This window comes from Diadema antillarum, unplaced genomic scaffold (genome assembly GCF_040938485.1).
Source record: "Diadema antillarum isolate AM-2024a unplaced genomic scaffold, OU_Dant_1.0 seq00003224_RagTag, whole genome shotgun sequence".
NCBI classification, from domain to species: Eukaryota; Metazoa; Echinodermata; class Echinoidea; order Diadematoida; family Diadematidae; genus Diadema; species Diadema antillarum.
The window spans coordinates 148,409-173,437 of NW_027273809.1; the positions used below are offsets into that span (position 1 = coordinate 148,409).

At 37.6% G+C, this 25,029-nt stretch overlaps 1 protein-coding gene across 1 annotated transcript in view; it reads left to right on the forward strand.

Moving 5' to 3' along the window:
* Nucleotides 1-5,286: 5,286 nt before the first annotated feature.
* LOC139715289 (metabotropic glycine receptor-like) overlaps nucleotides 5,287-25,029 on the forward strand; it is a 52,319-nt gene continuing 32,576 nt past the window's right edge. The window contains exon 1 of the mRNA XM_071626867.1: nucleotides 5,287-6,023. Within this exon, the coding sequence (XP_071482968.1) occupies nucleotides 5,287-6,023 (737 nt within the window). The remainder of the gene's footprint in view (nucleotides 6,024-25,029) is intronic.

Below are 25,029 nucleotides of genomic sequence, written 5' to 3' on the forward strand. Positions count from 1 at the left end.
GGGTGTACGTTACATTCATTTTTATTACCGATGCTTACGGCATTACAAGTCAAAGTAACAAACACCTGTGTTAATTATATTGATGAATGAATGTTTGTTTCAAAGCGAGAAGAATCTTTCATTCATGAATTTTATTCTTTCCATTTCCAACGGAATTGCAATTGCAATAAAATATACTAAATATGAAAAATGACACAAAATCAGTATAACCATGTTATCAAGGAAAAAACTGTGAACTGAAACATAATAAATGATGTCATTTTTATGAATCAAAATGTTGAAAATGGAGGGGACTGCTAGAAAGCAGGGCTTGTAGTTAGCAGTCTCTCCCTATGCCATAACTATTTTCTGAACTAACAAAATAATGTAAGGAAAAAATAAGAAAAAAAGGATAAGCGTGCAAGATATGACAGGAAGAGACTGAAGTTGACAAGGGAAAAGGGCGAATGAAAAGGAGCTGAAGGGTCAAAACTTATCCACGCACTCGAGGAACGAGATGCATGGGCTCACCAATGTACAGTTTACATATTGCATACCTAAAATTGTAAAGCAATATTCGTTATAGGAATTCGATTTGTTATTCCGAAACGATTTATTTCGTACACTTTTTTTCACACAATGATTATTGACAATTATTTCACTTTCGTTACTTTAGCAACCATTGTAATGTGTCCTTACCTAAGTTTCTAACTATTGTTTTCTATGTACAGTGTATATATTTACATGCATCATTTTGGTCACTGAAAAAGTGGGATTTATGTTTATATATTATTTTATCGTAAAAATATGAAATAAATTTGAACTGAACTGAACTGAACCTATCGTTAAAGGGATGGTGTTATACTTTTGGTTGAGATGGGGATTCAGATTTAACTTTTTGTGAGATAATTCGAAACCCCTTATGAAATGTTAAAGAACTTACAATTCTAAGAGGAATTCAAAGTTTATTTGCTGAAAATCGGTTTTGAAACGGCTGAGATATCCAAAAACAAAGTTTAAGTAATTGTCCTATAATAAAAGATGGGTCCCACCTTTTATTTGGACCCCTTTGTTTTTGGATATCTCAGCCATTTCAAACCCAATTTCCATCAAATAAACGTTGAATTCCTTTCAGAAACTTATTTCGTTTTCATATCAACGAATCTTGAATAATGATTTTTTTTTCATTGTCGGATTAACGAGCCTTCGAAGCAGCGAGCTTTATTTCAATCACGGAATTTCGAACCTTAGAATGCCCTATTATACCAAAAGACATTAAACGTTCGTTTCCACACACTTAAGTCAGAATTGAAGAATCGTTAGTGTTAGATAGTAAAAATACATGTAAACAGCTATCTTTGTATATACGTGCATCCAGGTACAAACACAGGCACAGACACACTGTTCATATACGTTAAGCGTATACGTGTTTGTGTGTGTGTGTATGTATGTGTGTGTGTGTGTGTGTGTGTGTGTGTGTGTGTGTGTGTGTGTGTGTGTGTGTGTCTTTGCGTGTCGTGTACCCGTTTGCCGGCCATGCCCGTTTGCTCAGAGTGTTTGAGTCAAAATTAGGGGGCGCTTTCGACGCATAAATATGTGGGCAAACTTGTGATCTGCATGTGGGTAAATAGTATTTCAGACTGAATTTAGATTCAGGTTAGATTTAGATTTTTTTTAATGCTTTTTTTTTGTAGCTTTAATCGGGCGGCTTATCTACAGAGAAGGAAAAATGTATATTCATATATTCTTTCTTTTTTTCCCCCGAGAAACAAGTAATGGAACGTGCCCAATTGCCTTGAGCAAACTACCATGTCCCCGTTTTGCGAGCATTTTGCAAGAATATACGTGTGTTAAAAAAGAAAAAAACAACAACCGGATTTCGTTTCTTTGGTTAAAAAAAAAGTCATAATGTAAGATTGAAATTATTTGTACAGTGTTTGTGTACAATGCATTTTGTCTTTGCATAATGTTTTGTTTTTGTGAATGTGAATGTGAATTTTGTGGTATTGAACGAAATTCGAATAAAGAATTGAAGAAAAAAAAAGTGTACATACGCAAGCATCTTAACAAAATATTCTTCAATTTCTCACGTTTAAAGATATGGGAATTGACTGTTCATATCACATCTTTTCTTTCGGTTTTGTTCCTGAAAGTATAAGTGTAAGTGTAATCTATTATGTGTTTGCTTTTTCAGGTTGGTTATTACGGTGAAATGATTTGAACAATAAGAACATAATTTCAAGATGGCATCAAGGATTTATAACTAGTGTAACAATGCTTCACACCATTGATTCCATTCCTTACCAATGTTATTAACTCAAGAATATTTATCGTCTACAGGTCGTTCCTCTAAAGGAAAAACCCTATGAAAAATCTATACTCTATACAATGCCCCTCTTCATGATGCTATAGTTCCGAGGGTCGCATTGACTTGAGGTCAGACAATGATAACAACAATGCCCTAAATGGAGGCATTCCATATCTGTTTTATACACCGATGAAATGAAAGTTTACTTGGTCAATCACTATCACGCTAGCCAGTTCATATTACAGGCATTGTCAAGCAGAAACGTTTGCTTTGCGATCGCATTGGACAAGGTCGCCTCTCGCACTATGAAAGACAAGCGTTTTACTGCAGCGATGTATACACTGCACGTCTGTATACATACCTCGTAATTTAAAAAAAAAAAGAGCGCAGTTTAGTGCTATGAGGCGGTTTGATACTTTGGAGCAGTGTGGAAACAATGGGGCTGAAGGCATTTTTTTTTCTGATTTCAACCAATCAGAATCGAGGATTCATCGATATAATGAGGTATAAGCTAGTGTATAATTGTGTTGAGATAATACAGTTCAATATACTTCATCTTGCCGACTTTTTAAAATATAATAATGATGATGATGGTTCACGTGATTTGTATGGCGCCCATTTGTGTTAAAAAGATATACATATCATCGAAATGTGAAGTAATGGGTTCACAATGAGAGCTATACATGCTTGAATATATATTGTGATCCATTTAAAAAGATATATAAAATAGTTACTAGATTAAAAATACATTAGGAAGGTCAAAATATGAGTAAACTAAATCAAGTTGTTGAAAAAATACACGACAAAGACAATCAAATAAATCAATAGAAAGATGGAAAGCCATGTCATTATGGCGTTCAATAGTCATCGATCACAGCTGAAATGTGAAAGGAAAGTTACCATAACTAATGCGACTCCTGCGAGAGTCGCTGTTACGACTTTCCAGCAAACACGCAAAGAGATATTGATGTTCTCCGAGTCAATTAATGGAGGAGTAATATAATGTGTTAGATGGCAAAGGGTTTCCAGAAAACAGTGCAATCTAGTAAAAAGAAACAAAAATATGAAAACATACAGACACAGAATTACTAATCACTATAGTCTTCATAAGAATTTTCAACTGTAATGCTTGAATCCACATACAAAAGAAGAGCAGCGTCATTTTGCACTTTGATGAGCTTTTGGTTCTGTAGTCATTTTCTTCTCATAAAAAACAATTATTTTTACAATATGTATTAAATCATTTGCTATAAACATTCTGCAGAAATTAGGACAAAAGTCGTCTCGAGCATAAAACGATATGAGTTTGAGAGGGCAACTCAGACATGTTTAGCTTGCAGCCTACCACTGACAGCGTTGGAATTATTGATTCTCAACGTATTACCCATTCTTTTTCAGAGTTCGAAATTTTGTAACTGTTTCAATTCATCAATAATTACTTATGGGAATTAAGTTAATCGGGAATATTTTATCAACATATCACAATGCAATTTTGAACATGACTTTGAATAATGCGTACTTGCACATGCTTATTATCACGACTATAATATAGCCATTACACATACATATTCCATGATATGATTGAAAAAGAAAAAAAATGAAGTGCCGTGCTTGTCGAGAGCTCCTTGTTGAGTTATCCTCCGACTTATTTTGGTAAAACCCTTAATTAACACTGATCAAATCGTGCGTTGTCGGCCAATATTACACATTTTGACGCTTGACAAGGCTGATCAAACTAGCATCACGTATTATGCTTTCTCTAATTTCTGACGGCCTTATTACGTGGTGGCATGTATACAGGACTGCATTGACTGTGATGTGACTACGGGACGCAGACGGAGGACATATTTTCAGAATCTTTTAGAAGACCTATACATAGGTAGAGGAACTAAGAGGGTGAGATGGACACAGAGAGAGACAGACAGAGAGAGAGAGAGTAGAGGATGCATTGAATACAATGCATTTATGCTTTGGAATTATGTGGATATAGTCAGCTCTGCGGCACGCCAAAGTCATGTGCCGGATTCTCTGCTTCACCCTTAAGTAAATTTGTCGATGTTGGCGGGTATTCCGGGGCAAGTCTGTCTGCGGAGACTGGGCTTTAATGAATCCACGGGAGGAACACAGTTTTCCAGAAATCTAATTTGCATTTCATTGCCTGGCGTTCGTATGATGGCGAGCACAAGTGCGCGACGGTCGCTCCGTGCCTACACGGATGCGTAGAAAACTGGTGCAAATACATCGCTACCTGGTACACATCCACAGCAGCTCTGGCATACCCTTGCTCCACACACACACACACACACACTCTCACACACACACTCACACACACGCGCATACTTACGCGAATCTATTGGCGTGCGACGGGATATCTACATGCAGTTTCAGGCCCCCAGCTCGCTCGTTTGTATCATTATTCCGGAATATCCCAGTAGAAATCGCCAAAATCTATTTCGTGGAGTTTATTTACATACGAAGGCACCTCTTGTGTTTTATTTCCCACAGCTTCCTCCGAAGGCTTAGCGTATAAAGTTAAAACATTTCAGTTTCGAAAGAGGAATCCCAGTTTCTGCTGTCTGGTTTCGAATCCATTTGGAATTGTGTATTTAAAGGGATAAAAGGTTTGTCTTTACTTGGGACGAGGAGGAAGGATTTGTACAGGGATATATCATCGCACGACTACGTTCGAGTTATCTACGATGGAAGGCTGTTGTTTCGTGCATCTTTTAATGGTGATTTTCATTTCTGTATTGTTATGTTGTAAGCCGCACGCAGCGCGAGCCTTTAAATTCCACAGTTTCGGCAGGGTACTGACTTCAAACGGCACAAGCATATTGTCTACCAATCTTGGTAGTGTTCCACACTGGAATGGTGGCTCAAGTGTTGATGCAAAAGAAGGCATGGAGCCGCATGTTAAAAGGACAGACGAACAGAAGTATGACCGAAATCTCCGAAATTCAGGTAGATTGCTTGAATTTTTACACATCCGTTCAGGGGAAATGATTCAAAATGGCGTTGGAAGGCAGGACGTTGTCTCCAGAGTTAAGCGAGACGAACTATCCATTCAGCGACTTGCGGACTCTCCCGATCCTATAACGAGCATCCTTGAGGAGCTACAAAGATACCAAAAAGCTGAAGAACCGTGCCAACGGCACATAATGGACCTAGGACAGGTGTTTAGCCAACAGTCGGAGAGGTTATCCCAGATAATGGACTTTGATTCTGTTGATCGAAACAGTGTAACTGCGGTACACACAGCTAACTTACTTAACAGTTTTTTTGGTCCCGGTAGACGTTCAGTGACCAGCGTGTTTAACGACAAGGAGTTGTATTTCTCTATCGTGAGAAATAATGTGGAAAACAATGACGCCATTGTGGGATCCTGCGTATATTTCTTCTCGTATGAATGGTACCAGAATGTAGGATCATCCTCCCTTTGTGCGCTCCGAGTGGCACCGGGCAGTTCGACCCTTGATGAAATTGCCACCGATCAACCGATTCCCAGTTCCAAAAAGTGGGAGGGACATTTTGACAGCCTATTTGAGGGCGTAACAAAACCACACTACCTCATTCGGAGGTTTAACGAGAGCACAAACGGAATACTGGAGAATTCGACTGACCCCTTTGTCACCAGTGATCACGGTGTTTGGTCAGATCCGTATTTTGATTGCAACAAGACGAATCGCTGGTTGATATCCTACACTGTCCCGTTTTTTAACTCCTCTTGGTCGTCAATGTAAGTACACCTTTGATACACTTAGCTCACTTTGACCTTATCCATAGAGTTGATATCAACTATGATAATTATAGACGTTGATCTGTTCAGAGATTGACTTAATATATTTGAGATCACTTTCAGTCTCTCTTAAACTAAAAAAATCCTAAACTTAATGAAACATATACAACCCTTTCAAAAATGCGCCATCCAGTCGAGCATGTATTTCTTCTGAACGGCGATTATAGTAGGGGCCTACTAAAAGACTCTGTTGCGTGTAATGTTAACGTAACAAATTCATAAAAAAGGAAGGTTAGGCAAAGGGAAAGGGTTCGGGCAATGATTAGGTTGAATGATGCAGCTGGCACTGGTTTTCGACCATTAGATTCTGTGACTGTAACTGTTCTGCCTTATGGACAATACTTGCTCTTTGCAGTCTTCGTGTTTCCATATTGTATAAGCTTCGTGCATGCTCGTATTATGCGTCATCTGATACCTTGACTTATTTTCTCATCAATCGGATGATCCAGGTGCTTATGCGGAGGAAACAACGAAAGTAATGTTTTCATGACACAGGTTCTGCGCGCATTATATATGTATTATTTCGTAACAAATATTTGTCTCAAACTCTCAATGAGACTGCAATACCATTAGCAAATATAACAGCGGTCATTCTGTTTCTCAAATGATGTAGATGGAATTACGAAAAATATGATGCAATGATTTCCCTGTTTGCACTAATGCATAATTATAACGCAATTGAATTTAAGGGCCATATTGACGCAACTACTACTTAAATGTTATCAGATATTCAACTTGGAAATTTGCATCAGTTGACAAGCTGTTCTCTTTAGTTAAACTAACGAAATTATAAATGATACAATAATCTATAGTTGCAGAACTCGTGTCAAACGCATACAGTAATCAAAAGTTAGGAAGGTAAATTGCAAAGTGAAAAATTAGCATTGGAACTCACCTTATTCTTAATCGTGTTTATACGCTATAGTTGCATGAGCAGATCACTTCAATTAGAGCATGATTAAGTTACTGTTGTCCCCTTTATTTTAGTGATATTTTACTATTTTACTTCAATAATGGAAAATAAACTTTGTAGGAGTAACGTGTAACAAGGTTCCTCTGTGGTTTACCCCCGCACGCACACACAAAAAACACGTATAAACAACACCTGCACTTAGACGGGTCACGTAACTCCGCGCAGGTACGCACACAAAGTACCTTCCCTTGGGCTTAATGATATGTGTACACACCACGCGAGACGTAGGAGGTTCACATCTTCCATGGATCGTACGGGCACCAGAAACATACATTCAGCATCTGCGACTTTCACGAAATGATATATCGAAATACTATTTTAACATTAATTATTCACCGAGTTGAAGCAATATAACAAGCGATGTATGATCGAGATGAATTGCAAGAGGACATGATAAAAGATATCAGAGATATAAAACATAATATGAAGTCTATCGTCAACACAAATTAAATGAGGAATAAAAAAACAAACAACAACTTTATGGTTCTAAGTATTTAACGTGTCACTAGTTCTCGTAAAATGAAATTTTGCAATTTCTTATCAAGTGTTTGTTTGTGTCAAAACCATTATACGGTTTAGATATTGGCTGGGTAATATTCACTTTTCGTTGCAAAGGTAACCAAGAATTTGGTAAGCTCGTAAGCACACCTTGAAAATGTTTCTTTTGATGACTGGTGATGTTTTAATGTCACTGCAAAGCCTTCCAAGTGTGATGACCAAGGCATGCCCTTTAAAGATAATGTCGGTGAGGCAGGCGCGTGTCTTTGCTATTAAACCGACAGATCATACCTGCCATTGCAATTCAAAATTTGAAGTTATTGTGTGCATCAAATGACCCCTTTTGAGCATTTGTGGTTGTCATAGTAACCTGTTGCTCTCGCTCGGATCAGCACAGACGGATGCCTGTGTCCAGTCACATCAGTGCGTCAGCGTAGACCAGTTTGTTGAGCAACAAAGAGAAGGGATTGCCTTTGCTTCTCCCGGGTGGCTCAAGACTCACCATGACTTTACTGTTGAACGCAAAGATAGCTAGACAGACAGAAGACACACGCAGGGACCATTATACATTCCCCAGATTTTGCTTAGGTGGGGGAAGGTGTGTACAATTTGCGCAATCCCACTCTTTAATTAAAAAAGAAATAAAATAAATATTCAATTCATAGAAATATGTGACTTATAGTAGTAAGAGCAACAATGGAGCAATTAGATTGATTTGTTTTGTCTTGTTTTCATTTCCATCTGAGAAGATGGCTGGATAGCCCATATTCAGCTGCAATAGCTGGTCTTCCATGGGGTCCAGTTGCCGCATGGGTGTATAACGCGGGACCACTTCACCGGGTTAATACCCTGCTCTTTGCGATTAATATGGAGCGGGATCTTTTACGTGCATGAGTTGTGACTCTCTCACACAAAGGACCTCCATTTTATGTCCTATCCGAGGGACAGAGTGTTTTGCCTCTTACAGGGGACGGTATGATTACACACAACAATGCCCAGTGGGACCCGGGAATCGAACCGTGGTCCTTAGGATCGTGAGGCAGACGCGCTACCGACTGAACTAACTCATCATTTTTATGATAACGATAACAATAGCTATAATGATAACATTGGTACCTGTGCTAACAATGATAATTATCTCGACATTATCTAAATCATTGTCTAAATCGACAGTCACCTGTTGCTCTTCTTTAACAGATAATTGTTGCAAAAAGACTGGAATGCTCTCTAGGGAGTGAAGAATAATCTATATTACCACTGTCAGTGCTGGGTGGAAATAATGCATCTGGCGCGATACAAAATCATAATGATATTAATATCATTGTTATAATAATAATAATAATAATAATTATAATAATAATAATAATTATTATTATTATTATTATTGCTATTATTATTATCATTATTATCATCATCATCATCATCACTACCATTATACCACATCATGTAGCTTTTTTTAGTGTCCTTCGTCTACTTTTTAAGGTGAATTTCGCTCACACATAATTATAGAGGTAGATGTTTACCATATACCAAGTGCAAAATTGCCATTTCATTCGTGGAGCGGGAGACTGAGACTATCCCTGTGATCTAGTCATAGCTTCTCATGACTGGCAGCTAGCGACGGAGCATTGTTTACCCCTTCATTCAGCAAGTTTTTTGACATTAAAAGTAATACTAGCAAATACTTGTTATAAAATCTTTAAGACAATAAGACACATGTATATATATATATATATATATATATATATATATATACACGTATATAATATATGTATACATACATGCACACATAATACATTTCTGTGCGTGCATGCATGCGTGTGTGTATGTACGTATCTTCGAGAAATATCGAAATGCGTTATAGCAACTCCCGTATCACAATGTCATTTCTCTCTTCACACACAATAAGCGGTCATGCACAAGGACCTGTTTTGTGCCACTACACACAGGCACAGTATACACGTTCCTGCAAATACCCGTCCACAAATACATCTGTCCAGGGGATATCAAGTTATTTCTGCGTGGATGAACGGAACTATAAACAGCAGAAACAATGTATACAAGGCGTGAAAAACAATTTTGAAATAAAATTCATGTTACATCATTTGCTCCGCTTGCTTCCTTGAGTCAAGTGTTAGATTTCTGACTTATTCTTTCACTGCAAAAAGTCCGGTGTTAAATAGTGAACACCGAGCTGGTGTTAAATTTTCGGTGCTCATTTATGGTGTTAAATCAACACCTCCGGGTGTCATTTCCAAATTTTAAACTGTTTTTTGAAGAGTTTCTTAGTAACTGCACATCTTGTTGATTTTTAATTTAAACAAGACGATCAAGAATTTTACATTAAAATACTAGATTTTTGAAAAAATGTGAAAATAAATTTACACCGAAGTAACACCAGCTAGTGTGGTCTCTTATTGAAGCTGGACGGGTGTTAAACCATTGATATTAACACCAACAAATATCAAATCAACACCATGTGGTGTCATTTTTGAATTAACACCAGTACAGTGTCAAAATAACACCACGTACAGTGTCAAATTAACACCACGCAGTGTCAAGTGAACACTTTTCAACACCATCATAGTGCATTTTTAACACCTGTGGGTGTGGTCCTTTATTGAAGTTTGGCCGGTGTTAGATTTAACACCCGTGGTGTTAAATCTAACACCGATGTTTTTACAGTGTTCCTTGACACACATGGAAGGTAGAATAAGCATTACTTCTTGTTTTTATGTATCATCATTATACTCTATTCAAAAATTTTCTTTAATTTGTATTATTGCGACTCAAATGATATTTGACACAAATCAGTTACATGTTTCAAAAGGTTTTCTGCTAAAGAGCATCATCAGATAAACAGTTTTTTAAATCTTTGTTTGTGGTGTACATTAGAGTTTAAGAGCTCTAAAAGTGTTTGGGGAAATCGACAGATGATAGAGGATGAAAAAAATAGAATGAATTTCCCGTTATGTAGGTAAAGTATCATTTTGAAAATATTTCACCTACAATCTGTTTGCTGAGTAAAGGGGGGAAAAGAACAATTCTCATTTCACCTTATATTCATCTGCATGGGTCTATACGATAAATTTAATTATGTCTTGGAAAATTTACACTATACTATATATAAAATTCAAGTACAGCAGCTCAGTGATAATCGAGGATTACACCTCATGCTTCAGAGTCATAAAAAGAAAAGTAACACTCCTGGCAGAGGACGGCGAGAAAGGACTCTGTTTTGGTCACTTTGGGTACCAGGTTCCAGTGCTGTAGTACAGGCGTCCTCTCTCCTTCGTCATTGATTTCAAAACATCTACAGCAAGCTTCTACTCGTCTGTAAAATTAATCTCAGGAATGGCGAGAACGATGTAAGACACCACGAAAACCGTGCGAAATCACTTGCAAGACCGCCCGGCACCCGGAAACATACCAGGTGCATCTGGTTAGTTTCTTCCGCGGAAAATCAATATTTCCCATTCGTGTAACGGGCACTTCATCGGACATGCACAGAGAAAGAGAAAGAGAGAGCGAAAGGGAGACCTGGAGAGGGAAAAGGATGTGAACCGATGTGGTTCGTAGAGAGCGATTTCTCTCCAGAGGAAAATACATAGAGTCAAATTTAATTGTTTTTAGCAGGTTTAACAGTGAGAATTAATATTGAGATGGACAGTTACACGCAGTGGGAACTGACCGGTTTTTTTTTTTCTAATTGGGATCGATTGCTATATTTTTTTTTTTGTGGCAGATGAGAAATGAATGATGACATAACTTTCTTCGTGAGTTTTTGATGTGAGCTAAGTCATAATTATTTTCAGCAGGCTTAAACGTGAGATGGACAGTAACACGCATTGAGAAGTGATTTATATATATATATATATATATATATATATATATATATATATATATATATATATATCAAGGTCGACTGGCTTAAATATTTATGGCAAAAGAGAAATGAATGATGACATCACTTTCTGCGCGAGTTATATTTGATTTCTCTATCATGTTCTTAAATGTCTTACCCGGGCCCATATGAATTATGTTTTTCGTTAGGTGTTTGACTCTTTCACTCCCTAAAGATACAAAGTGAAGAAATCATTAATGAAAGAATATATGGTCTCATTTTATGTGTGACATGATTCATCTCGTGATTGTCTATTACATTGTATTTTATATTGTAATTGTATGGCAAGTATTTCATCCACAGATTGATGGCATCGCTCTCAGCTTAGGTGTGTGTGTTTTTGTGCGAGCGTGTGTGTTTGAGTGCTCAGATAACTTTTGAGGGGCGAGTTACCGAGGTGAATGAGCAGATTTGCGTCAATCATTAAACCACTGCAAGCCGTCGTGTCAGTAGCCAAGAATATCCCTGTAATTGTTAAACCTCAGCGCTAAGCAATTGTGATATACAGCCAATTCAACAATGGAAAAGCAAGAATATAGTGTCACACGTCTATTTATGCAACCCACAAAAAATTACAGCACTTTGCTTTAAAACCGTTGATATTGCATGCGCTATTGCTCTTTAGCCACTGTATCATCATTATTTACCACATAACAAGACCTATCCCAATCAAGACCCATATGGATTAGGTTTGAACTTTGCAACAAATTTGCATCACTTCGTTCAAAGTAAAACATGACGATCCTGCAACGATGTCAGATTATATGGCCCGAAGTAAGACTTTATTCCAATTCAATCTAATTCAATTCAAAAGCTATTTCTTATTTTAACAGAACTCGAATTAACAAGATATGTGAATTCGATTCACGAATGTCTTACTATCACCCATGTTTCGAAAATTTTCTTTAAATATAATTATGATTTTCATGACTCGTTGAACCTAGCCAAATTAAATTTTTCGTCTTGTATAACCAATACTAATAGTCAAACGAAACTGCAAACTACTTCAAGTTTCCAATGTTATTTCTAGTGTAAATGCATTCCAGTTTCTATTTCCTCATTATGAATCTCTCTCATCAGTTGAGTTATCAAACTCGAGGCTGTAGCATGACGATGAAGGGCTGTTTACAAGATTGACTGGGAATTAGTTCTGGTGAGGAGCAACGTAATTAGGAAGCTGCGACTCCTTTGATATATAAGAAGGAACACTAAATTCTCTGAGAGGGAAAAGTAAAGGGTAGAACTGGGTGAGGGAGACTACCAACGCATTCTTTCCAGGACAATAAAACACATGATTGAATCCCCCAGCAGCATCCCATCCAACAGCTAATAGAGAAGGTTAGCGCGATCTCATCCTTATCACCGCGCTGCAATAAACTGCTGGCTATTTAACTGAATTGAATATTTAATGATTGATATATACATTATGTGTGCATCATGTAATGCTGTCATCTAAATTGAGGGTCAATCTTTAAGAAGCCCCTCCAGACCAATGCTTTTTAATCTAATAATGTTGACAAAGGTGAAGGGCGTCCATTGTGTAAGCAGAGAAAATACTATGTAAATTTCGCATCATAGACTTCCATGTGCTGTTTCACTGGACTGGAAATGACGGCATATTCCCTTCGGGTATAGTTTATAGAACAAAATTGAAATCTTCAAACAAAATTTTCAAAGTAAACCTTGAATCATGTTTTATGAGAATATACAGCTGATCTGCAAAAACGTGCAGATAATAATTACAATTTTGCTGAACCCATCGTCTACACAAGATCGCAAGATCGTCCTGTTGTTTCACGCAAATCTGTCATAACATGAAGCGATAGAAAGTCAGACATGTTGGAGTCGCTTCGACCCCCGGAGGTCGCCAATCAGAAGGCGCATTTCATTGCCTCCCTCCCGTAGGGGAATCAATCAAATCTGGGCCAGCAATTCATAAGGCCGACTGTCACTCATAACAATGCACTTTGCAGCGGGCGCCAAGAGTGGGAGAGTGATCAGGATATGTGAAGAGTGACTGGTTGAAGCATACACAATAGACTATCCACCTCAAAGAAGATAATAAACCTAAACTTAGAAACAACGGGGGTATTTAACATGACAAAATCGAAAACAGGAGAGTCAACTCTGTATCTCGCACTAAAAGCAATGTTGAGGGAGAAAGGACAATAGAAAATACGGATTGGAAACTTATAATAAAAACGATTGCCTCATTTTCGTTTTTGAATAATTTTGCGTCCCTCACTCATGATGTAAGTAAAGCAGAATAGAAAGAAGGATAACCCAGTATGAACGAGAGTGAACGCTAGAAACCGAGGACAACACCGGAACGCTCGATATAGATTTTGCTGGCTAGAGACCTTTCTTACAAATTAAAGCTTGTCAAAAACTGGAATGTATGCTTCCAGACTGTGGCCATAACATTAAAGGGATGGTATAGCTTTGGTTGAGACGGGATTAAGATTTTGATACTTGAGATAATTAGAAATAACTTATATGAAATATCAAACAGCATACGAATTAAAAGTCTATTTGATGAAAATCTATGTTGAAATGGCTGAGATATCCATATACAAAGTAAAACAATTTGGTGCTAATAAAAGGTGGGACCCAATTTTTATTAGGACCATGTTTGTATTGCTCGAGGCAAGAGGAAGTTGTGCTAAACCCTCATGCAATCTAATGAACGTTTCATTCTTCATCAACCCGGTAAAACTTAATAGAGGGACGCAATGATATGAACAAAGGAAACGGCGTCGTTAACAGTAAAATTTAATGATCGCGCCAGTAAATTGTGTCATGTCATGTTAAAGTCCAATGTGAAGCATAAATCACAACAATTCCAGCTGGATTATTAAGTAAATGTTGATGGATCGGAATTTCTTTTATCTCTTATCACATGAACCAAAATCTTCTATACCAAAAGATGAATAAGTGAGAAACTTTGAAAGGTCCAAAGCCATTAGGTGACACAAAATAGCTTACGTTTCACAATCTAGCACTGTGTGCCCATCATAACTGATATCCAGGTGCTAGTGAGTGTGGCTCATGTTTACAGTGTGAGGCAGTCACAGAAAGATGTCAATGTAGACAGCCATTGCAGACTTCCAAAGATGAGTACACGTAGAAAATATGTCCGTTTTGTTTTCTAGTTGCAGTCGGCAAGAGATTGTAGTTTCCGATATTAAAGAAACGCCTTGAACAGAAGTTAGTGGATAAGTCCAAAGTGGCGTCTAGATGAGGAATTCGTAGTTGTGAATTAAGGCTTAAGAGTTAAAGTTTTAAAATCTGGACAAATATCAATGAAGTAGGAGGAATGTTGACATCTCTTATGCTGAATACAATGCAATGTGGATGACAAATTTACAAATATCAACTTGCTTCAACCTATTTTCTACTGATCTTCTTCTCCAGAGGGCCCCACATTCTACAACCAGTGGCTTCCTCATTTTTCGCACATTGTATATCGTTTACTTTGATAACTCCAGTACTCATAACAATGTATCATTACTATAAGGTTTCACTACCATTGTATACTCTGTTCATTTACATTGTCTAGCTTACCTTATATCTCAGCAAGCTATCATGTTCAGTTTTTGGAAAATAATTCGGTATAACAGAAGCACCGTTCTGTAAAGGCACACATTTTTTTTTTCTTCACCGAAAATGTGGAAATAGGTGCTTTTTTGTGTGTTTTTTTTTCTCCAGTCAGGTATCACTGTTTAACAGCCTTTCGATTTGTTGAACATGATGACTTAAAGTATGTGTGTTCCACAGGATGATCGCTCATCCACAAACAGCTTTAGAAAAAATAAAAGACTCCAGTAGGCTGTGATCAGTTCAAAGGACAGTTGCTAACAATAAAGGGACCTTCGGCGCCACTATCACAGTTCACTATTGCCATCCCCGCACCAGACAAATGGATAGATGATAGCTTTTGCATTCCGTAATCCAATATCTAGGAGTAATAGAGGAATATGAGAGCGTCTGTTCATGTGTAAAGAGATGGAAAGAAAGGGGGGTGATTTATGCTTGACTGATTCTCTGGAGAGCAAGATGACGTCTCCTTTTTGTGTTGGACCAACACCGGAGATCTCTGGCGGGAGCAGGTTTGTTTTGTGCGCTGTTTATCGTATAAATTACAGCACATAAGATCACATCAACGAATCATGAACATTTAATTTATATTCCACTGAAAGATTTTTACTTTTATCATTATTAAGTTGTACAGTACAGTGGAAAAGATCGTAGCTTGTAAGTCCGCACGGCTTCACCCAAAGCATATCTAACGCAAGGACGAATCGCTCTGGACCCGAATCTGGAATGTAAAATATGAGGTGTTCTTCATAAGGATCAAGTTGTCAGGGGGAGGAGAGGCTCTGTAGGATGTACGTTGATACAAGAAAACCGTCTTGTCCGGTTTATCGTCGATATTATAAAAGGGAAAAGGACCTAACCTCCTTAAATGCCCATGAGAAATACTTGCCCGTTTTCTACCTATGATTTTGTAGTTATGGGTGCTGACCCAGCATTCCTTGTAGCTAGAAATGGATCCTCCTGTCGACCTGTTCGTCTTTTATTACTAGAATTCACTGATCCTCCAGGCTAGGGAGAGTGTCAGGTGTATTTGGGGCGTTTAAAGGGATGGTGTAGTTTTGGTTGTGATGAAGCTTCATGTTTCTAACTTTTTTTTGTGTGTGCGATAATGAGAATCCTCTTTAGATATGAAATCTGAAAGAGCATGTGTGATTCGAAGAGGGATTTAAAGTCTATATGATGAAAGTTGGTTTTGAAATGACTTAGACATCCATAACAAAGGGATCCTAATAAAAGGTGGGACTATACCTTTCCTGTAACATGCTCTTCTCTTGCAGTTGCACCAATTGTGCACTGCATGAGAGAAGCTACGGGAAGTGACCATCTTTTCTACTTCTTTTTTTTTTGAGGGGGGGGGGGGGACAAAAATGCACACAATGCGTCATGGCAGTCAACTCTAAGGGGAGTCGATTATCACTTTGGTTGGTCACCGGCAGCTGTTACACCGGCCTGGGTCGTTAATTGACAGAACGCTAAATTGGAGACATGCGCTGGTATCCTCGAAAGTGGACGAACCTCATATCAGGTTTAAATTCAGGATCAATTTATTTGAAATGCTAGCCCATTGTATTCTAAAACACAGAGTGTTAAAGTGGTAGAACTAGTTTGTTTAAAATAATATCAAAAACAACAAAGAAGTATATATGTAACGAATTCAATGAATGGGCGTCATTTTGTACCACAATAACAAACCCAAAACAAACACAAACATCAATTCACGAACAGTGTCTGAAAAAGCACTCACGGAACTAACATTGATTGAGAATCTAACCAACAGCAGTTAAGATGTCAAAACCCTCCAGTGACAATGAGGACTTGCTTTTGTAATCCTTGTATTCTGTTCATATTTCTTTTCCCTCTTTTCTTTTTCTCTCTCGCTTGTTACCAAATTCAACCCCAAGTTCAGATAGGGCCTAAACAATGCATGACTTAAGATTTGTAGAAATTTCTTTTTGTATGATTTATATGATTTGTATGACTTTAAATAATTTCAGTGCACGAACAGCCGTCAATAGTTTATTGGGAACATCTAATAGCAGCCATACGTTTGTTTTTTTTTTTTGTATATAAATGGTGATAATAACATTTGATCCATACACCAAGAAAAGATTTGCTTCCAAAAACCGAACTTTAGACCACTGTTTGATTGATCTTTGCTCTTACACAAGCAAATCGTCATAATTATTTCTTGATTTACACAAGAAGCTTTTAATATCGGTTGTCACTGCCTTTTGTTTGAAGTTCTGACATACAACTTAACAGTTCATGCAGTTGATGAAGACAATATGAAATAATGCAAATCGTAAGTGATTAATAAAAATCACCGATCCAAAAGAGTCCAGCAAGGATATCCTCTTTCCTCACTTCTATTCCCTGTAATTGCTGACATCTTGGCAATGAAAATGCGGAAAGACAATGATGTCAAAGGTAGGCCTACATGTTTTCACGATGTGAGAAACAAAGTTAAACAAATCTCAAAATCTCTCAACTGGCAGATAATACAATGCATTCTATTCATCTATTTAATACAGTCTGATAAGGGAGCCATGAAAGAAACGAACAAATTTGGTAGGCCTATACGTATGTAGGACCTACAGGTATTTTTTTTAAAGTCAAGCTACTCTGATTTTCAAAATTGTGTAGACAAAGAAAAATGCTCGAAAGAACCTCTTGAATACCCTCGGGTCCTTGTCAATATCAGCACTTAAAGTCTGAAACATTTGAATTTGTTTATTAAATAAAAAGAATAAACGAATACCTGATACGCGTATGTTGAAAAATAGAAATCTTATTTACTGTGGCAAGATTTATAGATAAGTAAGTGAGATAAGTGAAAATAGTAACATTATGCACGGTACCTCTACAGTACGTAACCGAAATGAATAGAACTCTTCACATTTTCGTTTGTGGAATTTGAAAAAGACGAGGTGAAAAAGGGTAAGGAACAATGTTTTGAAAGCAGGTGGCCTCAGCATAATGGATCTTGCGTCCAAAATCAAATAATTACACTGTAATATTTGCCACGAGCATCCAACCCCCTGAAAGAATATGTTCTATTTTTGGTTGCAGAAATTCGGTGCAAACCATAATTATGTGTTTCAAATAAATTGCTTCCTGAACATTTTACGTTCATGATAGAAATGTAACATCGCTCCATTCTACACGGTCTTAGTCTGCTCGTGTGAAGGTATCAGACATGTTAACGAAAGTTAAAGACTGTGAGTAAAATCTTTTATGGTTTGACACTTATGTCAAATCATAAACTATTTTGTACATTCCGTAAGTTTATCATAATCTCGACATACCGATTTTCGCTTGTGTTTCGTCATCTTTCGTAATTAGCATGTTGTACTAAACGCTTAGATGATTTCTTTGGAACCTACATCCTACAAGCATTGCTTTTTAGTAGGTTCCTGATATTTACACATCATTTTATTACATGTCCTTATATACATTTCTGAAATTATGTCTAAAATTGAATGTTGTGTTATACATATTTTACTCCGAAATCAAATGGAATATGAAACCTGAATATGGAATGTAGAATATGGAACTTGAATTAAAAAAAAAAAAGAATGTCAAAATGAGACATTACACATTGAAAAGGGAGTGAACATATTAATATACCTATAAATACTTAATCTGATATCTACGTGAATGGATGGCTTGACCAGGATTAGGCCAATGTTGTCGTACGGTCTCAGAGCTTGTCCATCTCTTTTGATTATGGAAAGCTGAAGCATGCATTCCCAAATTTTCGCTAAAACATATTGTGTAACACAGATGATTAGCCTATAACATAAACCATGCAGGTGAAAACGGTTACAGGTGACGTTGTTGACCTTCGACTCATCAAGTTTTCTTTCTCTCTCTCTCTTTTTTTTTTATTTTATTGAATACAACAGTTTCAGAACCGATTATACTCAATGATTAGCACCAAGCACTGAAGTTTCCACTGTTATTCTTCCAACTATGAACCAGCGTTTAACCTGAAGTTCTGCAAAAAAAAAAAAACAACTACATTTCGGCAATAAAATTTCAAATTACATAACACTTTACATTGAACAAATATTTTGTATAAGTGGACATCTAACTTACAGTTACGTATACAATACATACTGGATCAAGATTGTACTCCCTAGAAAATAGCTGTCATTTTGGTGTAAATTGCAGTGATCCCCCCCCCCCCAAAAAAAAAAAAAAAAAATATCCCCTTCTCCTTCAGACTCCGATATTATACCTTTAGATAATCGCTGATCATTGAATGAGCAAATCACGTAACAATTAAAGAGTTTATTTTGTGTTTTTTCCGGTTTTTTTTTTGTTTCTTGTGTTTGCTGATTAAGGTACCCCTGCAACACCTTTGCCCGTTATAGGTCCACCTCCGTAAACTTAGCACACAGTGAAGACGCATGTGCGGAACAAGACGTGACAGATAACACGATTTAGCCAACTCACATTTCCCTTGATATCTATTTGTTGCTTTTCAGAATGAAAGTTTTCTAACATTCCTCCAAAAGTGTGTACGGTACCAGATCATTGAATTTCAAATCTAAAAATGCAAAAACTCTCGTATTAGGTGATTGTTAAGTTTAGATATTAGATTTTCAAATAAGTTTATCAGTAAATGAGAAATTACGCAGCAATCACAGAATTTCGTTAGTCAGTTTTTTTTTGAACCTTAATGACTAGCAAACTTATCGTCTTACTTTTTTTGATGGAAAATTTGCCAAGCACTCCACACAAAGTGTGCAGCAGATTGTTGAATTTCTAGAGGGAGAGACCCCGTACAATAAGTTCCCCACGCTCGGTCGCTGCACTCCCTCACTTGAGTTTTTTCCCAATATTGAGCATGTTCCTGCCCCCCCCCCCCCCTCCCGCACTGGAAAAAAAAATCCTGCAAATGACCATATAGTGCCTGCCATATGAAATGCATATTCCCTCCCCAACCCAACCCCCAACCAATACTGTTCAAAACGCGGCCTGCAGTCGAGACCATTTGGAGCAGTGATTAAGAAATGTTTGAATTACTGTATGACTTGTATGACATAATTTTCATGCATATGTGGAGTTCAGATGTATCACAAAACATCCTACCATAAAGATTCGGCAATAAAGCCGGAAATATTAGGAGATATGATTTATTTTCTCAATATACCATAACTGTAGACCGTTTATTCTATAGTAGAGACGATTTCATCAAAATTATTGTTCATATTTTGTATATCTAACAATACTTAACATTGATTACACTGATGAACATTTTTAAGGGTGGTTGTTTCTATCTCTGACTAACAAGTTAGAAGCACTAAAGGTATTTGTCTTTTTCATCCGCAAAATTATAAATTGGGTTATGTAGGTGAGATATTGTTTGGTGTATAGTGAGTTGCAGGAAAGGAAATTAATGAATATATTAATGAGTTGAATAATTGTATAAAAGTGATATATATTGATAGTTTTTGTATAGTTGCAAATGTTGTATTATGTTGCTATGGTGCATATGTTATTGTATGTTAATATGAGTTAGTTTCATTCGCATTCTGTGATTTGTCTGTGGTGTACCTGTGATGTCTTTTATGTTTATTTGTGTGTGTGTGTGATATCCAATGTACAAAGAATTTCCAGAGTGGACAATAAAGTAATCAATCAATCAATAGTGGCTTTAAGATGGCTCAAACCGGGATCGTCACTCCACTGAACAACAAAAAAAAAAAACTAACTAACAAACGAACAAAAAATATTTCCAGGGGCCTGAGCAGAAACTGGTAATGCTCTGGAGAACAGAGTCAAGTCATCATGAAATAAGTAATTACATTCTAAAAGCTATCGTTCAATTACGTAATGATCCAATTTCACATACGTCTATGTCAGCAGTTTTTTTTCTTTTCATATTACTGATAATCATGATTAACTACATTAACGGAGAACTCCGGCTGATTTCCAGACATTTCCTTTCGAACCACTATAAATTGGTTACAGGCCTATTGGGAACAGAGTTTCAGAATTGATAGTGATTGGGATAAGGATAAGAACGTTTTCAAAATTTATATCAAATTACAATGAACAAAGATGATGACATAGCAGCTTCAAAATATTATAATTCATAAGTGGGGGCTCAAAGAAGCAGAACAAAAGAAGAAAGCATGCAAAAATTCTATGTACACAGTTGACCTTGTTAAGCAAGGGGTAATGTGATAGAATCGCATTGCTACATTTCTGAAATATGTGAGCCTCCTACTCATAAGCTGCTAAGCCATCATCCTTGTTCATTGTGATTTATTTTGGGTTTGTCAAAGCATTGAGTTCTCTACTCAAGGGCCACAATTATTTCCAGAAATCTAAACATGGAGCTGTCGATTTATGTGCTACATGACATGAAATTATGAAAATCGCCTGGACGATACCCTTTAACGACATTGCATCAAAACATGCAATGCAAAGTGTGCTCAGTTTGTTGATTATATTAGTACTTCACCAGTGATTGACAGATGATATCATACATGGGCGTTCATCTTTAGCTAATCAATTCATGCACGTTTTTCTGTTAGAAGCGCTACAATAACATTTTGACACAATGCATTCTTTCCAATTTTCCGTTGATCGTGTAAAAAAAAAATGACGAAAATTCAATGTTTCTGTCATTGAAGTCTAAAACATGATGTTGTTCCTGGTTGAATAACTTCAGAATAGTGATCAGTTAGATATACGAGGATTTGAGCCTCGGGCTTAATTGCGTTTGAATGAAAAACTGGAAATTTCGAAATTGTATGTACAAACTATATGGCAAGTAAATGTTGTGAGGGGATAACTTGCTCACTCCATTTGCATATTCATATTGACCGTTCAAGAACTGTTTCCTGAAAAATTAGCGAAATTTCAAAATATCATAACTTCCTTATATTTTTCACCCGATTTCGATCCAAAAAAAAAAATTACCGTTGAACTCGTAATATTTTACTCTTTCTTATCAGACTAGCTTATATTTGGACTGGATTTCCCCTATTAAAAGAGAAAGAAAATATTTCAGCAGGGCGCGTGTGATTTGTGATCTGATTTTTCCCATTACTCGCACATTGTTTCAGAGTAAAGCGGGGTTCCCACTATCACGATTGGCGCCACGATTGATATCGTGGTCTTAATCGTGAAACAACCGTGGTGATCTTATCAGATCGTATTAGATTGTATCAGATCTTGAGGTCAATCGTGGCAATCGCGTTAATCGTAGAAATTTTATGGACGGTTCAAAAATTTTCTACGATTAACATGATTAGTTTTTGATCGTGATCATCGCATCAGATTGTCTTGGATCGTGTCAAAACGCAGCAAATCTTATCTATTCGTGCTTCTTAATCGTGTTGATCGGGATCGACTTTTTCACTTTCCTTCTGCTTATTTTGCACATTTGCCCTTATTTTACTCGCAAATCGTATATATTTTGTATTCCGCGAGGTTGAATAAGGGAGGGATGGCACAATGTAATTTAAAATAACAACACCACTGAAACATCCACCAGAAGCAGAATGTTTAACACACCCCACAAAATAACTTTTGTGATATAAAATAACAACACCACTGAAACATCCACCAGAAGCAGAATGTTTAACATACCCCACAAAATAACTTTTGTGACTTTTGAAAAGTGACCATTGTCGTGGATGTAAGGAAACTCGTGCATGACTATAAAGGTCACTATCATTATTTTTCACATAGAAGTTAGTCAATAAGTGAAACAATACCCCTGCGAAATAATTTTGCTTAAGACTTTTATTTTTTGTTACTAAAAGTGACATTATTTTAGGGGAGTTACCTTTCTGTTGTGTCTATGTCGGTTTTGATGAACACTGTTAAATAAAACAATAAATCAAGCCAAACCAACCAAACTTTCAATACCCCATGAGATAACGACATTTTGAAATAAAAATGCATATGATACATACTACGCGAATATGAAATCAAACGCACAAGCAATGCTATCAGTTCGGCAACTTTCTTATATTGAGCGTATATAATACATACTATGTTAGCATCCAAAAAGATCCCATCCTCTTTTTTAGCTTCAATTTCATCATACACAATTATTTTCTTCATGTATTTCAAAGAAAGGTGAAAACATTTGTCTTGATATTTTTTTCTTGAGAAGATGGGGCAATGCTTTGATCTTGTGTAGGCCTATTCTTTTTTTGGGGGGAGGGGGGGGGGGTGGGGGAGGATGAGCACGTCGATTCAATTATCTATCAATTTCTTTAGGTTAACTTAGAGGAGGGACTATCTGAGGTTGTGGCTGGCTAAGGTGATGCTTTCTATCTGATGATAATGTAATCGTCATTCGCAATACTGCAAAGGTCACGTTCTCATCATCCTCAACCTGACACCCTTGCCATCATCAATGGTTGTAGATAGTAGACCTAATCACTCTGCAGAAGTTGAGGAAACAATGAAATCCATCGTCAGCCGGATACAATATTCCCATTCGGGTCCAGTCGCACCTTAAATGGGGGTCGCTTTTGATCCCGATCGTGAAAGATATCGTATCTTATCTCAACAACCCGCATTAGTTCGCGGTATTCGTATTGGAACGTATCAGAACGTAGCTGCACGCACCGAAACGGGGATCCCGATCATAATGATAGTGGTAGATCGGGTCCAATCATGGACTCAATTGGGACAATCCTATCGGATCGTATTTGAACGGGAGACCAGATCGTGACAGATCGTATTGCTTCAAAAAAGACCAATCGTGACCATATCGCATCCAAGCGAAGCAACACGTATTGGCTCGCATAACCTCGTATCCAAACGTGAGATTTCAGACGAGTTCAACGAAACCTCCACGATCAGTTACGAATGTCCAATCGTGGCGTTCGTAATAGATCGTACGATAGTGGGAACCCCGCTTATACATGGACAGCAACTGCAGACGACATGTATGTTTTACCCAATGCCAATTTTGCGACACAGAATTTGTCATGTTTTGAGGATTGCTGCTCCCCGTCATTGGTGTTTATTCAAAGGCAGTTGAGTCTGAAAAGGCACCACAGTCAAATAAGACCAAATGAGAGAAACGGTTCTTTTGTCAGTAACGATGCCAAGTTACACGATCGCCATTGTCCGAACATCTGAATGTACTCATTAAGATGCACATAATCAGGTGGCGGCGGTAATGATGTGATCAAAGAAAGCCACGCGTTCAGTAGCTATGTTCAGACGAGCAGTTTTGGTCGGAGTAACTTCGGAGGAAGGGTCGGAGGAAGCTCGGTCGGAGTAACTTCGGAGGAAAGGTCGGAGTAGTGCCCGTCTGAACAAGGTCGTGGTAACTTCCTTCGGTCGGAGGAACTTACCACGACCTCTTCCTCCGACCAAGATACTCCTGAGTAGCCATGTTCACACGTATTTCTAGTCGGAATAAAAATTGATGGCACGGCAATTAAAATTCAAATTAATGCATATCTTACCACGACCCGTGTGTCCACACGACTGTCGTGGGAAGAAACTCCGACCAATAATATGTGCGAGGGTCGGTGTAACTTCCGGAAGTGGTAACGCCGCGCTCGTCGACCATGCGATTGTTTTTTACCAGTTGCATTTGTCTTCTCCATTCTTGTTGACGGAAATTTCTGCATGAGCGCTAGCTTCTTCGTCGCGATCGACTAGGTTAAAATATGCACTACACGCGCACGTGTAGTCGCAAAATGTCAACATTGCGATTTGACCCAGGAAGTTTTACCTAGGTTGTACGGCATGTAAGTTCATAGATGCTCCGAGGGCTTGTCCGCACGGGCAATTTACTCCGACCGGCTAGTCGTGGTAGCGAGATACTCCTGAGAAAACTCAGGAGTATCTCATTCGGAGGAAGAGGTCGTGGTAAGTTCCTCCGATTGGAGGAAGTTACCACGACCTTGTTCAGACGGGCACTACTCCGACCTATCCTCCGAAGTTACTCCGACCAAGCTTCCTCCGACCCTTCCTCCGAAGTT